This window comes from Girardinichthys multiradiatus, chromosome 2 (assembly GCF_021462225.1).
Source record: "Girardinichthys multiradiatus isolate DD_20200921_A chromosome 2, DD_fGirMul_XY1, whole genome shotgun sequence".
NCBI lineage: Eukaryota > Metazoa > Chordata > Actinopteri > Cyprinodontiformes > Goodeidae > Girardinichthys > Girardinichthys multiradiatus.
This window is the reverse complement of record NC_061795.1, coordinates 4403536-4419944: the sequence shown is the minus strand read 5'-3', so window position 1 is coordinate 4419944 and position 16409 is coordinate 4403536. Positions and strand designations below refer to the sequence as shown.

The window sequence follows — 16409 nt, the reverse complement described above, 5'->3', positions numbered from 1 at the left end:
GGGTCCTAAGTAAAATAATAAACTGATAAAGTTTTTCCATCCAGAGCCCACTGATGGCCATTGTTATACTAAAAACCACAAGGATTGGGGGTACCTCTCTCTGTCAGACTGATTATAACTGTTGCAAAAGAGAAGGGGTCACACATGTAGCAGAAATGGAGGGTGTGTTTGCACCTCCACCATAACTGAGCCGGTTTAGGCTAAACCGGACTCTCCCTTACTCCAACCAACAGGGAGGGAGGAAGTCAGAAGTAGAAATAATTGTAGAGTGTTGTTTCCTGTTGCATTGTGTGAAAGGTGGGTAACTTTAAAATGGGATGAGTCAATTCAATCAAATCATTCAGATTTCAAGTCAGGTACATACATTCCAATTAATCCTAACTATCAAACAGTGCAGTCAGATTCAGTTATTTATTAAAATTCGTTAAAAAGTTTTTCTATCTAAGGAAACCCAGTAGATTGCATGGAGTCAGTGACTTGCGTTCATGTGATAAGAATACTTTTACATGACAAGGTAAAAACCCACACACCATTCAGTTTTTTTTCTCTTTTAACCCTATGTTTTCTATATCCCTTTTGAACTGAGAGCAACAGTTTCCTTACAGGGTATTAACCCATACAATGGTGACATGTATTAGCTAGTATGTGTGGCAATGTGACAAATTGTTCCAACTGCTCACTGGCTTATCACTTTGAAACTACTCCACATTCATTACTTGTTTATCAGTTCCCGCATTAGTATCAGCAAGACTGTGATGCTTGAATGGCATTCACTGGTGTCTGGCTATTGTAATATGGCTCTCCCATGACACTGAGGCTTCATTCGTTTGTGTTGTTCAAAACATTTTAAAGCAATCATTATTTGCTGAAGCTAAATACATGTAAACCAACATGAAACAGCTATGATTTGTCAAAAATCAAGTTTTCGTGTCATGCTGACACAATACAGTCACGGACAATGTTAGAAAGTGTTTCCACTTTCAGATTCGACTTGAAAAGATGGGAGTGGTTCTGCCAGACTAAGCTCCTAACAGGGAGATGTTGCCAAATCCCAGAGGCCCAGATGGCAAACAGTTTATCATTAGCCTTTAGTCTGGATTTCCAAATGACAAGGACAAGGTTTACAGTTGCCGTACCCCATCAGATCTTAATATTTTGTTGTTTTTCTATAATTGCTGTTCTCTTGTCAGTTTAAAGAAAGGAAAAAGGCAAATTTAATTTGAAGCTTAGTTGGTCAGGCCAAACGAATCAGGTGAATTCCAATGCAATGTAAGGAGCAGTTCTGCCTGTTGGGGGCAATGCTGTGTCTTTCATGCTCTTGATCTTTGATACCTCTTGGTGTTTCTTAGTGTCAGGGTATGGCGGATGGGTTTTCAGGCTTTTCAGCCTGAGGACCTGAGAAAAAAAATGTCTTCGTTGCCACAAAAATGTGTCCACTGTGGGACACTGTAAAAGGGAAAGATAGATGCTTGAGGAAGACAACAGATGACATAAAACTAGGATCACAAGGGATGTTTTATACTCTGAATGAGTTTAACCATTTAACTAGACTATTAATAAAGTCCATCTGCTGTACTACCCGTATATATGTGGGCTGGTAGAAGCATAAGCAGAATGACACAAATGGTGCAACAGGTCAACGGCTAGAGTTAAACTGCTGAGGTGACAGGTCAACACCGTAACACATGCCCAGAGCTTAATCAGGGTTAAGTCCAGGTTACCTGGTCCCTCTGTGTTGTTTGTGTGTACCAATGTCCACAAATGCTGGTGGCTGTGGATAATGTATTTTTCGCTTTGCAAGTGAGAGACAACAAGAGAAAAAGACAAGGGAGAGACTAAAAGTAAGCAGGGAATCAAAATTAGATCTATGGGTGCAGGAAATAGTGAATCATTCTTTTGCATTACTTTTAATTCTATACACTTAGGCACAGTATTATTCATATACTTGGCAGATTCAGATTTAAAGTAATCTTTTAATTTGATCCACATATTTCTTCTGACTGAAAGTCATATCAAGTATTTTGGAGTGGTCATTTGGAGTGGCCCAGCCTGAGTCCCAACTTAAATGTGATAGGGAATCAGTAGAGCGAGGTAAAGGTTAAGGTGATGGCAAGGAGGCTTTCCTGCCTTGAAGCTTATTACCGAAAATAAATCGTCAAAATACCAGTGAAAAAAGCTGGTCAGGAACTGTTGATAAACCACAGTTATTTTAAATTTATTTTACATTGTTTTATTCTCCTTTGAGAGATGTCTGTCTTATTTGCTATCATGAACAAACTTGTTGTTTGAATGTAAATAATTTTAAACCTAAATCGGGGGTATGAATAGTTTTGAACTTAACCACACATACTTTTAGTTCAGTTTGTTCAGTCATATTCAGTCCAGTTAAAATAGACAAAGGAAAAATGTCCAATAAATTTAATCAACACATATCTGTTGAAGGCTGTCAGCTTCTCCCAACAATACATTGCATGGCTTCGTCAAGACTGTTTGCGGTAGCCCTCTATGAAAGCACCATCAAAAGAACAATCTTAAGATTAACCAGTTCTTTTATGCAGACATAAGACTTTGATCCTATAAATCATGTGATGTGAGTGTCTCCAAGGGAAGTGCTAATCCAGAGTCATCACTGGGCATAAAGGCTTGTCTGGTTTTCTCAGTTCTAGGCTGCTTACCTCCCAAATCCTCTTGGCTGGCCCCCTTGACAGTGGCTGTAATCTGCCCGGATCAGATAAGGTAGTCTTCTCCAGAGTCTTTCTCAAGCCTCAACACTCAGCTGATATCTCAGCACAACAAAAGGCCTGTTGTTGCTCTTTGTAAACAAACTGTCACCTCTCCCAGACATTCTTAAAACTACAGGCAGTAGGAATCCCAGTAAACTTAGCAGGTACCATGAACATTTGACTTCCACCTCTTTCGGCAGGAAAGCGGTGTATTAGAGCTTGTTTGGCCATGGTTGCATGTGTGCGTCTTGGGTTAACTGAACAAGAATGTGTTCAGATTAAAACTACGCCAGCGCTGTTTTCAGTTTCTTGATTCAATTCAATACAACTTAATTAGGAGGTTTATTGCCTGAGGGAAGTTATGAAAGCAGGGTATCCAACGTGGAGGCATGCACATTCAATAGCCCTCTGTGTTCACCCATGTGCTGATGGTCAAACATGCCACATAAAAGGCACTGGCTGAGAAACACTGGCTGAGAAAATCAGTACCCAGGGCTCTGGTGACAACAAAGGATTCCCTTTTTGCCACCTGGAGACCTTCGTAGGTAATCTGATTCATAATCCAACTGGGATGTCCTGCTGATGGGTTAAAATATCTTAAATATCACAACACTTTACTCTGCCAATCCTACCATGTAGCCTTCTAAGAGTTCATCCACTCATTCAATTCATTTTAAAAATACTTGGAAAGAATTGCATTGTTGCCTGTTGACTTACGTAGGGACAGGAGTTTAGAGACAGGAGTCATATTAAAACCCATCATCATGTGGAAGAGCTAATGGTTTAAGCCTAAACCTGTTTTAAACATTCGGTTTTTTTAGATTATACACCGCATACCGGCAGGTTAAGCATTTACAGGCCAGGCTTGATTCCCTCACATTCATTTACCCACGGTTCATAGCACCGCTTTTGCCAATGACACAGCCAGGTTCCAGTGTCTAATAGAAGTTGGACGAATAAGCTATGAACCACGATTTTGTTTTCTTTTTATATATATACATATATATGTACGGTATCTTTTATTGCTGTTTGATTTTGTCTCAGGGTTACATAAAGCTGACGACCGAAAGAATGTAATGACAATATGAATGTATTGTCATGTATTTTCTCATTGAACAACATAGAAAGGTATGAGTTAGTCAGAGTTTAGTCCAGCCCAGGCTAACCTCGATCCTGCCCAGTCATAGGTTTTGAGGAACACAGAGACAGTTTTGTTTGTTCTGCTTCGCCATGGATCACTGATTGGTCAGCAAAGGACAGAATGGTCCCAGTAGCTTCAAAGACTGCGATTCATCCCACCCTTTGAACCTAGGGGGGAATGTTGGACCACTTGTTTGCTGAATATTGGACCATATGCACGTTGTTGGACGTCACTATGCCTTTCCAAAGGCATCGGCCAATTTGTATCCAGGACAGTCCGCTCCTACATATCCCGTCGAACATTGCGACTGATTGACGGGGCGCCCCAAGTCTGATGTCACAGGACGCTATATATGAAGGCATCCAGTTTGAACATACGCCTTCAGCTGGAGACCGTGTCTGGTTACCAACATCTGAAGCATCACCTGGGGAAGAAACCCGAGTGGATCTCATTTATTTTCTCTCATTGGCCAACGAAGAATTCATAAAAGAGGTTTCTGGACTAAGAAGGCCAGAAATTTCACTTTGCCAATCGAAGACGTGAGTTTAACACGTAACTAAAAAACTATGGAGTTTCAAGGAGCCACCTTGTTTTGTCCTAGTCGACTTTGATGGTCAGATCATATTTTCACTTTCGCGAAGGAGGCCAGAGGACGAAGATTGACCGCTTTTCCTGAAGTTAACTGTGGATGCACAGTAACTTCCAACTCCTCCCCTCCATTCGCTCTCAACTCTGCTGAGAAAGAAGGCTTCAACAAGTAAAACCCATCCTTTATTTGTATTTCTTTCTTAGAAAGCCTGGGCAGGGTACAGGAGGTTTTAGGCCAATGAGATACGCTATTTAGTCTAATGTGTTCTGAATAATATGTGCATGTAACCTTGTTATTGAAACTTTGATGTGCCGTGCTGATGTCTGGAGGCCGCTGCGCTCCCCATCTTTGTGTGTGTTTTGCGAGGTTACTGAACACCTGAGAGCAAGCGCAGGTGCGCTGTGAGACTGGACTGTTAAAATAACCTCATGGTGAAATTCCCCATTTCCTTTGTCTTCAACCTTACTGCTTGCTTGCTTGCCGCCAAAAGTTTTATAACCCTTTGTCTGTTCACCTCGCAGAGTTGGGGGAAGTTTTATGACTGAGTATAACTGAGTTACAGTGGAACTGCGCCCCAACATCCTCACCACCACACCCCTTTTGTCATATTATCAATTTTGCCGTAACTAGATAGATATGTTTATACTGTTTTATTTGTATTGTATTGCACCGACTATGCCAAAACAAATTCCTTGTATGTCCAAAAACGTACTTGGCAATAAAGCTTTTCTGATTCTGATTCTGATTCTGCTGGTTTGATCCCACCCACTGCTGTTTTGCTTTATTTTTGTTTAGTTAGATATTTTGCCCCTTTTGTGTAGAACTTTGCATGTTTGAGTAGGTGAAGATTATTAAATCGGAAGAACGGATTGTATCAGGCTGTGATTTAATAAATACTCACATAGATGGTAACAGAAGGCGTTTCTGTGTTTATTTTGTGCAAGAGTGATTCGTCAGTCAAGATAAGGTTAAAAGTTCCACACGTTTCGGCAGAAACGGTCGATTAAACAGTGACATCTCTGGTAATAGTTATCAATTATTACGGAGTATTTAACGGTTGTAATTATCAGAGGCGTTGAGCCACAATTACAACACCAGAAGACATCTCCGGTCTCGATTCATAAATGAGGATTTTGGTTAAGAAATTAATTTAGTCAAATTATGATTTTTAATTATACTTATTGATAAAGATTAATTAATCAATAATCATAATTCCAACAATAGCTATTAGCTATCAGGGTGCAAAAACATTCAATGACATTTCTGTATTTTAGATTTTTCTGGAGTAAGAATTAAGGTTACAAGACAAAAGTATTTTCCTAAGAAAACATCTATTTCTCGCTAAAATCTTCTGAAGCCTGGAGACAGAATGTGTCCTAGTCAGTCGGAACCAAACTGGGGCTTTTGGGCCACAATTGTCAAATGTGTATGACAAAAAAACAGCAGTAAGCATCCTACCCAGGCAATACCATACACACAGTGAAACATGGTGGTTGTACCATCACTCCCTCCGGTTACTTTTTTTCAGATGGAACTGGGTTTCGTTTTACCTAGGTGAATTGTGAGCAGTTCCATATAGCATGGAACCTTCAGACACCTGAAGGTTTTGATTCCTTTGATTTCCTTTTAGCAGTTCCATATAACACCATCAATGTGGTATATGGATCCAAAACCTTTAGGTGTCTGCTACAAAGCTGACAATGAAGAAGGATTTGTAACTTTGGGAAATGCCTAATCAGACTCCAAAACTAAATTGAACAGAAATTCGGAAGGCTGCCGTGCACAGTAGATGTTCTAACAACCTGAGTAAGTAAATATGACAATGTCAAGAGTCCAACAAAAGAAAACTGAATGCTGAATTTAAACCAAACGTTTTCCTCCAGAGTAATAGTAATATGGTCTAATAGTCTAATGGATTTATTTATTTCTGGGCGTGGACTTAGTTTTTTTTGGCAAAGTCAAAGACATTCATCTCCAAAGTTAAGGCCTGTACAAATACTATAAAGGTTAACTGAATTTTGATTGTGGCAATTCCAGATTTGAATTGCCACAATTTGAATTCTATTTCAAGAATAGTCAGTTCCAATAAAAACAAATCAGTCGGGTTTTTCAAAAGGTGCCGAGTAACTCACACTCAGTTTTATAACAGTGGAGTTTCTCTAGATGTCTTTTTTTGTTCTCTTTTTAATGTTTTAACCACCCATTGTGGAAACATTCCTGTAAATTACACTCACATTGAACAGTTCAGAGGAAAGTAAGTAGTCATTCAGGCCCTAAATTTTTATTGCTTGATGATGTTTTAACTATACTTTGAATTGAAACTCTGTGTGTATTTTCTCATCAGCTCCCAATAGTTATTTAGCAAACTCGATTCAAGATTGTGAAATAAAAACAGAAAAATTACATTGAATGCTGTGATCAAAGTTTACACACACTTCAACCTCAATTTTAAGTTTTTTATTAAAATATGAATTCGAACCATGTAATTTGATGATTGAACATGATCATCCAACATACAATGAATTTTTTAACAAGTGTACAGTTTTTTATTTACCTTATTTTTATCTTAGCTAATCTACACAGAGTCAATATATACAGACAAAATTTTCTAATTGAATTTAAAATTTCTAGATACACTGAAACATCTAAAATATTTTATACATGATGAGTGCAGAACCTATTAGGAATGGGAATCCTTAGGCACTTTGATTTGATTAGAATTCAGGAGCCTATGATGCAATTATAAATTGATTATTGGTGTTAACATGATCTCCCTGTGCCCAACCAAGTTTTGGCTGCACACACTTAATTGGATTGTCAAAGAAAACATGTTTTGATCTGAATTATTAAACAGAGCCTTGGATATACAATGTTGAAAATAAATATTAAAAATCTATCTATTCAGGTTGACTCAATGTGTAATGAATCAAACCACAGATGTGTTGCTTAAAGTAGTATTCTTCACCATTCATTTAGGTCAAAATCATATTCGTACTTGTCTTCTGCTTATCTGGGACCGGGTTGTGGGGGCAGCAGTCTCAGTAGAGACGGCCCAGACCTCCCTCTCCTGAGACACCTCCTTTAGCTCGCCTGGGGGAAGCCTGAGGCATTCCCAGATGGCCTACATTCCATTTGTCAAAAAGCATGACTAGGTCGAAAAAACCCTATCTCTAAGGAAGGGTCATCCTTTTCCGGTCGAGAACCATGGAATCAGACTTAGAGCTTATCTTCATCCTTGCCACTTGTCACTCGGCTGGGAACTACCCCAGTGGATGGTCTTGGCTTGAGAGAGCCAGCAGAACCACATCATCTGCCAAAAGGAGAGACGAAATCCACTGGTCCCCAAACCAGACCCTCTCTGGCCCTTGGCTGTGCCTAAAAATTCTTTCCATAAAAGTTATGAACAGGACCAGTGACAAAGGCCAGCCCTGCCAGAGTCCAACATGCACCTGGAACAGGTCTGACTATTGGCCGGCTTTGAGGCCGACCAATAGTCTTTTTCCATGGCCTGACCAAACTCCTCCCAGGCCAGAGTTTTTGTCTCCACTACCATCCTGGCCATGGCACACTTGACCTCATGGTACCCGTAAAGCTACCTCATGAGTCCCACAAACCAGCCACGCCCAATAAGAGTCCCACAGCTTGACAGCATCTTTTACTTCCTGTGTTCACCACGGGGTTCAAGGATTGTCTCTGCGACAGACACCGCTGACCAGGCAGCCATAGCTATCATGCGTAATGATGCAGCATAACAACCTTAAATTTGAAGCAGGATGTGGTCTATGCCTCGCTGGGTCTGTTAGGACCACAAGCACAAACATCTGCTAGGTCAGAATAGTTTTAAAAGCCCAACCTTCCGCATGTGTAATTACCCGGTCAGAAGTGTCCTGTGCCACTGAGCTACAGAGAGGAGAATAATCCCTGTTTAGCGCAGAGGCTGAGATGACAGACCTGCTGCTGTAGTTATTGACAACAAGGTCACAATATGTGACAGAATTTCTCTGTCCGGAGGAGGGGAGCAGGGGTGCTACCAATTCCTGCTTCAGAAGCGTAATCATCTGATTCCTGCCTAACATCGAAGAAATCTAGAGCTAGGTGTGGTGGGTAGCAGTCGCCATTGCTTCTCCTCCAGATTGAGGCACCTGCAGGAAGGGCAGACCGCGTGGTCAGGTCAGATGGCGTGCAGATGTGGCTCCCTTAAATTTCAGCATTTTATTCATCTGATTAATCTTTTTTGTGTGTGTGTGTGTGTGTGTGTGTGTGATAAATCTCTGTTTGTGTTATGCACTTGATTTTTCAACCCTCATCTCCTTTAGGCACAAAAGCAGCCAAAACTTTTTTCCGCCAATAGCAGTAGTGGTTTAATGACTGACTGACGTTCCTAGGCATTTTACATCAGAAGCAGTAAGTGAGCGGTGAGAAGCTCAGTTAGGAACATGTTGTCGTGTACTGCTCCCTACGTGAAGCTCTGATTTGTGCTACAAGTGATGTTAAACTCATAGATTGGGTATAATATGTTCAGTGATGTATGATAGGGTCGTATTTGTCTTTTGATGTTCTAAAATGTGACCACATTACCTGCTAATACTTTTTCATAGAACTGATTTTTGTTTTAGAAAGCTAAACTTAAATGACACCTATGATGTTTATACTTTTGAAAATATTACATAATCATTTAAAGTTACTTTTTTATTCCCTTGTTAAGGAATAAAAGAGCTGGACCAAGTAATCGTAGTGCTCTTCACCACACACATGTTCATTGGTGGATTTTTCGGGTTCCTCCTTGACAATACAATTCCAGGTATGGAAAAATTATTAAAACATTAAATTAATAAAGAGCCATTATCGCTGCCACCTTACCTTGTCCTTTTTTTTGTAGGTACAGACAATGAAAGAGGCATCCACAAATGGCAGGATAAGGTGCAAGAGGATGGAAAAAATTATTGTGATTTGTCATGTTACGATATCCCTTTCTGCAACAGCTTTCTAAAACGGTTTAAATGTTTTCAGTATTTACCCTTTCTCCCATCTTACAAAACCTCATAGGAGGGAGTGTCCACATAAAGAAGTGGTCATTTCCTGGGTAATATTAATCCCAATAGTCTAAATAAAACCAAAATAGTTTTTACCATAGAAGTCTATATGTTGAACTAATTAAGTACAATGCAAGTTGTTGATTTTTTTATTAAATGTTCCGTTTGACTTTGCTGTTGAAATTAAACAAGGTATTTAAGTTAAGAAGCATTGATGTGTGACTCATTTGTAAAATAAACCCATTTCTCATAAGAATATTACTACCTCATGATTAATACAAACTTACAAACCAGGAACTGTTTGCAGCTGTATTTTATGGTGAAGATTAATATTTTTGTCATCGTGTAGATTTAAAGTGCCTGTAACATTGAATTGTCATGATAAATCCAATTACATTCATAGAAAGGAAACATTGATAAAATATTTTGAACGTAAATTCATGCCACTGAAATGAACAGTTGTTGACATATATGCACATAAAATTTCACTAAAAAGGCATTTCCGGACTACTCCTTTACGATTTTGTTGCGCTCTTTTATGACGTCAAAGGGGAACCCTTGCACGTAAACTGACTGCTGCTACAATGGCCTGTAACACAAGCAGCAGTAAAGAATCTAATATTTATTTAGCATATCAGATATATATAGATATATTTCAGTCACTGTCACAGAGAGATGCAGCAGAGTCAGGAAAACAAAGTCAGCTTTCATCAGATGGCAGAGCACAAGTGTTGTGGCGTGCGGATGGTCATCAAATTGGACCAGAGTCTATTGTTGCTGGATGCTGGAGCACTGCCAGAATGTTCAGTGCGAATAAACTTTCAACATAGAACAGCACTGAGTCTTACTGGTTCCTTATCCTGCACAAATTCTTCCTGGTCCATTCAAGACAATGATGCTTGTCATCTGGTAGTTACCCTTGCAGGTAAGATGATGCTGATGTAAGCAGTTTTGAATGGTCAGGTGTGTCACTTGGGTGCCTCTCACATCCTAAACATGGCTGGACCTGAGTGCCACTTACCATCCAGGTACCACTGTTCACATTAAATCAGTTAGTAGAATAGAATATGACCAAAGGATGTCCACTTTTATAGCCTGACATTTGCAGTTTCTCTATAATTCGGTTGCAACCTGCTGATGACACTTTGTAATGCTTTGAGCTCAGTGGCAAACTATAAAACTCACGCACTCACATTTCTGAGGAACTTTGAAGCAAATTCAGTTAACAGTTATAAGCATTCTAGTACACTTTTCTCCATACATAAAACAGGTAAGTAGCCAAAACAACAACAAATTAAATTATGTGATTAAAGATTTTATCAGCTAATGGGCTTAAACATAACTAGGTATTTTAAAAAAGAGGAACATTTTCGTGATTTAACCCTCTTATGACCAAAATTGTATATAGGCCATTTTGGTTTTTTGGCCTATAAAATTATTGGAAATGTGCAATGTTCACAAAAATAAGTGAAACTTTCAGGATCTGGCATTTATTCAGTATTACTGCGTATTTCTGAATTTGCAATCATAGTTCAAAAAGGAATAAGAAAAAAAAGGAAACATAATAGGAGGGTTAAATATAACCAATATTACAAACTTGGTCTAAATAAAGCACTTTTTAGTCAGAATTTCAGACTTGTTTACTGACAATGATAGCTTTAAAATATGTGAATGAAAGCAACTGTGTTAGGAATTCAGCCAGCATGAATAGATAATACTCCGTCTAGCCCACCCTAAAGCTTCCAGTCAAAAGCAACATGTTGGTTGGATAAAAGTGGATAAAAGAAGAAAAAAAATTTAAACCTAAATCTTCCAGGGGTGTGATTTCTTTTGGGCTTTACTGTAAAACTTAACTGTACTTCCCTGTCAAATTTTTAACCTTGTGGTTTAAGCAAACACGTTATCTAAAACTATTATTTTAAACTGCATTCAGTTTCTTTAAAATCTGAGAATGATGCCACATCATTGCCTAATTGGAAAAAAAATATTATGCTAATTGTTTTAGTGGTAATTTCTATTAGCAATACAATTCAACCTGAAAAGACTCACAATAAGAAACACAAAGATGGCGATTAGAGAAGTTTATTGATAGAAGTTAATATCTTTGGTGCTCGGACCCCGGAGGAAGACATAAATGCTGAGAATGACAAGAGCTTGAATGAACGTCTTAGGCTTAGAATTAGATGAGACTTCCCCCTTGGGATCCGATACTGGTGGTGGAGTGAAGGCCTAAGAAGGTATGGGAGGAGGATGGAAGGGAGATGGTGGAGGTGGGGCGGAGGAGGGTCGAAGCTCAGCTGAAGAGCGGGGAATCCATGACTGGAGGTCCTTAAAAGCGAATATGTAATATTTATAGCATTAATATTTATCATGTTATAATTTAATTGACCTCCAAATTCACAGATTATAATTTTCACAGAGGTGAAATTAATCACATGTTGGTTTTCACGGCACTCAGTTTTACCATATTCAGAATTTCACACCTTCAATTTCAAGTTAATTTTTGTTACGTTGACTCCTCATATTACTCTCCAATTTTTGCATTCAAACACTAAAGGAACTTTAAGGATTGCTGCAATTCAATAATCTGTAAAGCTATAGCTTTACATAGTTAAAGCTATAAAAGCTGTTATTAGCTATAGCTACCGGAACTAGTAATTAACGTACAAGACATTAGAAAACATGAAATTCTAGTGGATTTAAAGATTTGTTTAGCTGGTATTTTATAATCATTTTAACCAAATGACCCACACTGCATGCCCCTAACCAACTCAACATGCTCAGGTCAAGAAACTACTTCACCAGGCAGCCATGGCAGGTAGACATGGGAAGTGGTGGCAGTGAGCTCCATATGGGAGAATACTTTTGTTACAAAAGGTTAGGCAGGCATGAATTTTACCTCTGGTTTATCAGGTAACTTTACTCACGGAGATCTGGAAAAAAAAGGTGGACATTTGAAACAATTAGATCAGTTACAGTCAGGATTAGTGTTTAATTAGAGGTTAATTGGGTTAACTTAAATGCTAAGATAAGGCACTAAAGTTTAAGGTTAGGTTTTAGTAATTGAAGATAATACAGCCTTACATAAGGAACGCTGATGTCACAGGCAACATTTTATGCCTAGATATAGAGTGGGGAGAACAAATATTTGATACGGTAGCGATTTTGTAGGTTTGCCCTCTTGCAAAGACTTCTACATGCTTTGCAAGTGACAGCTGGGATTCTTACTGGTTGTTACTGGTTGGTGATCAAATACTTATGCAATAAAATGCAAATTAATTACTAAAATATCTTACAATGTGATTTTCTGGATTTTTGTTTTAGATTCTGTCACTCACAATTGAAGAGTATCTATGATATAAATTAAAGACTTCTACATGCTTTGCAAGTGGAAAAACCTGCAAAATCAACAGTGTGTCTAATATCTGTCCTCCCCACTGTATATTTATGTATATACATACATCCTTTTTTTTCTCTTCAGATGAAGAGCTACAGCAAATCTTACTATAAGGAATAGTAAGATCTCAGCTATATTAATAGTTACATTTTTATGTAAAAATTTGATTTTACCTGTACCCATCAAGGCCCAAAAAGCAGGTCACACATTTAATCCCCTGAGGGTAATTATTTGCTTTTGCAGGACTTTTTTTTGCAGAAATATGTATACACGTAATTGACAGGCAACCTGTCCAGGGTGTAATCTGCGTCATGCCAAATAGCTGCTGTATGGACCAACTTCTTCACCCTACAAGGATAGGCTGGTATAGACGATGGATGGACTGTATTTTGCAAGGTCCTAACTTAGTAGACATCTCTTTGCACATTTTTCTTTTCACAGTAATACAATTTAGTAGTGGATGGACCAATTTAAAAGGAAGGAAAATAAAAACTGGACACAACTTGCCTAAAACTACGATAATTACAGGAACAGCTGGATGCTGCAATGACTGGGAGATGAGACTATAACCAGGGAAACCATTCAAGTGAATAGGGCTTCAGTTTAAACATGATTGAAAGTCCTCTACAGTTAACATTTGTTATTTATTTTATGGATAAACCTGTTCAGTGGCTTGAGGAATGACAAATCTGCCAATCACATAGTAGCATTTCAATGCATTTAGGCATTTGGACATGCTGAAGGTGACTTGCCAATTTGAACTGAGTATCAGATTGGTAAAGAAAGGGGATTTAGGTGACTTAGAATGTAGCATGGTTGTTGATACTGAATGGGCTAGTTGCTAGTAAGTGGTGTGCTGGTCTACTTAGTGTTTCACATACAAACCATATATTTAACCATTTCTGTTTGAGGAACCTTTGCAAAAGGAAAATCTCAGACACCAGCTATCCTCTGGGCAGGGGTTTTCCCAGGTAATGGTGTAAATGAGTTGAAAAGAGAAAACAGAGCAATGAAAAACAATTGCATACATTTGCATGTATAAAATGATCCACTGGGATATTTATCTGGAACACAGACCAGCAAGAACCTATTAAATAACGCTCAGGGTTTTGACATGAGTGAGGTGTGGTGGGAGAAGTGACAAGGAGAGACGCTGCTGTCTGATCTGGTAAAGGTGAAAGTTTGCCTGAAGAAGTTAACATTTTTGACTTTATGAGAAAGTATTTTGTCTCAGCCATAGTGAGAACAAGGACAAGGACTTCTCTGTAATTCATTGCCACAGGGAGCAATGCAGACTCGCAGACTGGTGTGTGCAACAGGCCTGGTGACGGAAACCACTGGCAAGCAGAAACACCAACCCTGCGAGAAATTTCCTTTACTCTTTTTTTAATATATATGAGTTATTTTGGGGCTAACATTATTTTTCATATTTTTAAGCAGTTGCAAGCAGACTTTAAAGACCCAAACTGCTGATTTTTTCTTATCATTTTTGAGTGATTTCGTACAGTAATATTGAAGCAAGATTTATTATAAAGACATTTTATTTTTCCTATATGGACTATTGCATGAGTTGTTTCATGGTGGTATTGTTTTGTGTGTTTTTGGGGAAATGTGCATCTGAACAGCTGATTTTATGTGTAATAAGCTGGTTTAGGATGTTATTAAATACAGCACACCCCATCTATGTATAATTTAAAAAGCTGATGTATCCTTATTCGTTTCCTTCAGCCTTCAGCCTTCAACTGGGCTGGAAAACCCAAAAATAGAAAACGTTATCAGAATGGGCTGGGTGGAGTGGAACCAGGCCTAATGGAGCCCATTAAAAAGGGGAAGTTATCTAACTAGCCAGAAAGTCTGAACTTTGAAGTCTCTGAGAAATATGTAATCGAGGAAAACATGAAGAAATGCACAATGATGACAATCCATGGCTCAGAAATATCTACAGCTGGCACTGATGTAAAGGTTGACAATTTTAAACCCAAACAAAGAAACAAGAAAAACCAGATTCATAGGGGTGAAAAGCATTTATCCATCACTGGCTGCAAACTATAAGCACTGCAACACACAAAACTGAGTGCGCTTTAAACGACGGTTATGTTCGGTCCAGCATATGACACCAATAGCTTCAGTGATGCAGGGAGTGAAATGAGGTCACACATATTGAGTACCATATGTAAAAGCCATGTGGGGGTTTGTGCCAAGTCTGCCTCGATCACAATGTTTTGAACGTGAGGAATTAAAGAAAGTCTGTCAGAGCATTACCTGCCAGGATTTTATCATCCTTTGGGAACGTGACTTATTTTAGACTAAAGCCCATCTGAAAGTCTTGTTTTTTCTTGGTGGAGAGAAAAAAAGAAAGACAGAAAGTAAACCTTTTGCCAGTAAAAAGCAAAAGAGTGATTGAAAAACTATTAAAAACAAATTATACTGAACGTTGCTGATTATTCTCTCGAAACATGACAAATTTTCATAACAGAAAGTAAGGCGATTTCCTTCAGTAAACGTTTTTGCATTATAATAGTCTAAATTTGTTAGTTTTTCTATTGATGACCTTAAATAGTAAATTACCTGCTCATCATTAAAGTGTATTAGAAGATTATTTTAACAAATAATGACAAACAACTAAAATAAATTATTTTAGTTTATTTAGTTGGTTTTGTTTGAGACCTTCTTGCGGGCAACAATTCCAGACACCATTTACAGAAAGATGGTTTCATGGAAGGAAGGTGGGTATTCCCACCGAGGCTGAGTTCTACAGGTGTAGGTGAGTGATCCTTGTAGGTAATGATTTCCTTGTTCTTTCTTCCAGGAGAATAGATGTGTTGGAGCTTCGGAGGGTGGAAAGGCAGGCGAGAAGTGGTGGGCATGTTAGTTTAAAAAGGTAATTAGTTATAGTTACTAGTTACTTCTCCCCAAAAGTAACTGAGTTAGTAACTGAGTTACTCCACTATAAAAGTGACTAGTTAACAGGGAAAGTAACTATTGCGCTACTTTTTTAAGTTTAAATATGTCTGCGAATTTTGATTTCTTTCTAAGGTTTCACAAGCCAGTTGCATAAAGTGGAATAGCATAGACAAGTACTTAAACCAAACTTTTAATATTTACTTCACATGTACATTCTTGCCTTTTATCTCAAGGAGAATAAAGTAGTGTCTGTGTTTCCACTTTGAAAATGCAATCTTTCCCTCCTGACCCGCGTTTGTGGTTAGTGTGTAAACTGAACACTGCCTCTGATTGGCTTACAAAGAAAGCGTACTCTACCTTAGCCAATCCTCATCACTTATGTGATTGTCTCAACCCTCGCTCCTCCCTTCACCAGAAAAATAGGTTAGCTCCTGTGGCTGTAAGCCACGACAGATGACAAAAGCTTCAATGTCTAGCTTTAGTTTATAATGTGCCCCATTTAATTGGCGATAATGTTCATAACTTCCTCGACGAGGGCATCCAGGTGGACCTTGCCTTGCCTTCCTGAGTTCCTTGATGAGGTTGTCCAGGTGGACTCACCTCATGTTCCTGTTCCTGTTTT

At 38.6% G+C, this 16409-nt stretch overlaps 1 protein-coding gene across 2 annotated transcripts in view; it reads left to right on the top strand.

Annotated features, from left to right (window-relative positions):
* si:dkey-106n21.1 (solute carrier family 23 member 2) overlaps positions 1–9686 on the top strand; it is a 103054-nt gene extending 93368 nt beyond the window's left edge. For both annotated transcript variants that reach the window (XM_047349212.1, XM_047349205.1), the window contains 2 exons: positions 9159–9254; positions 9333–9686. In XM_047349212.1, coding sequence (XP_047205168.1) covers positions 9159–9254; positions 9333–9499 — 263 coding nt within the window. In that variant the 3' untranslated portion in view covers positions 9500–9686. The remainder of the gene's footprint in view (positions 1–9158; positions 9255–9332) is intronic.
* The last annotated feature ends 6723 nt before the right edge of the window (positions 9687–16409 follow it).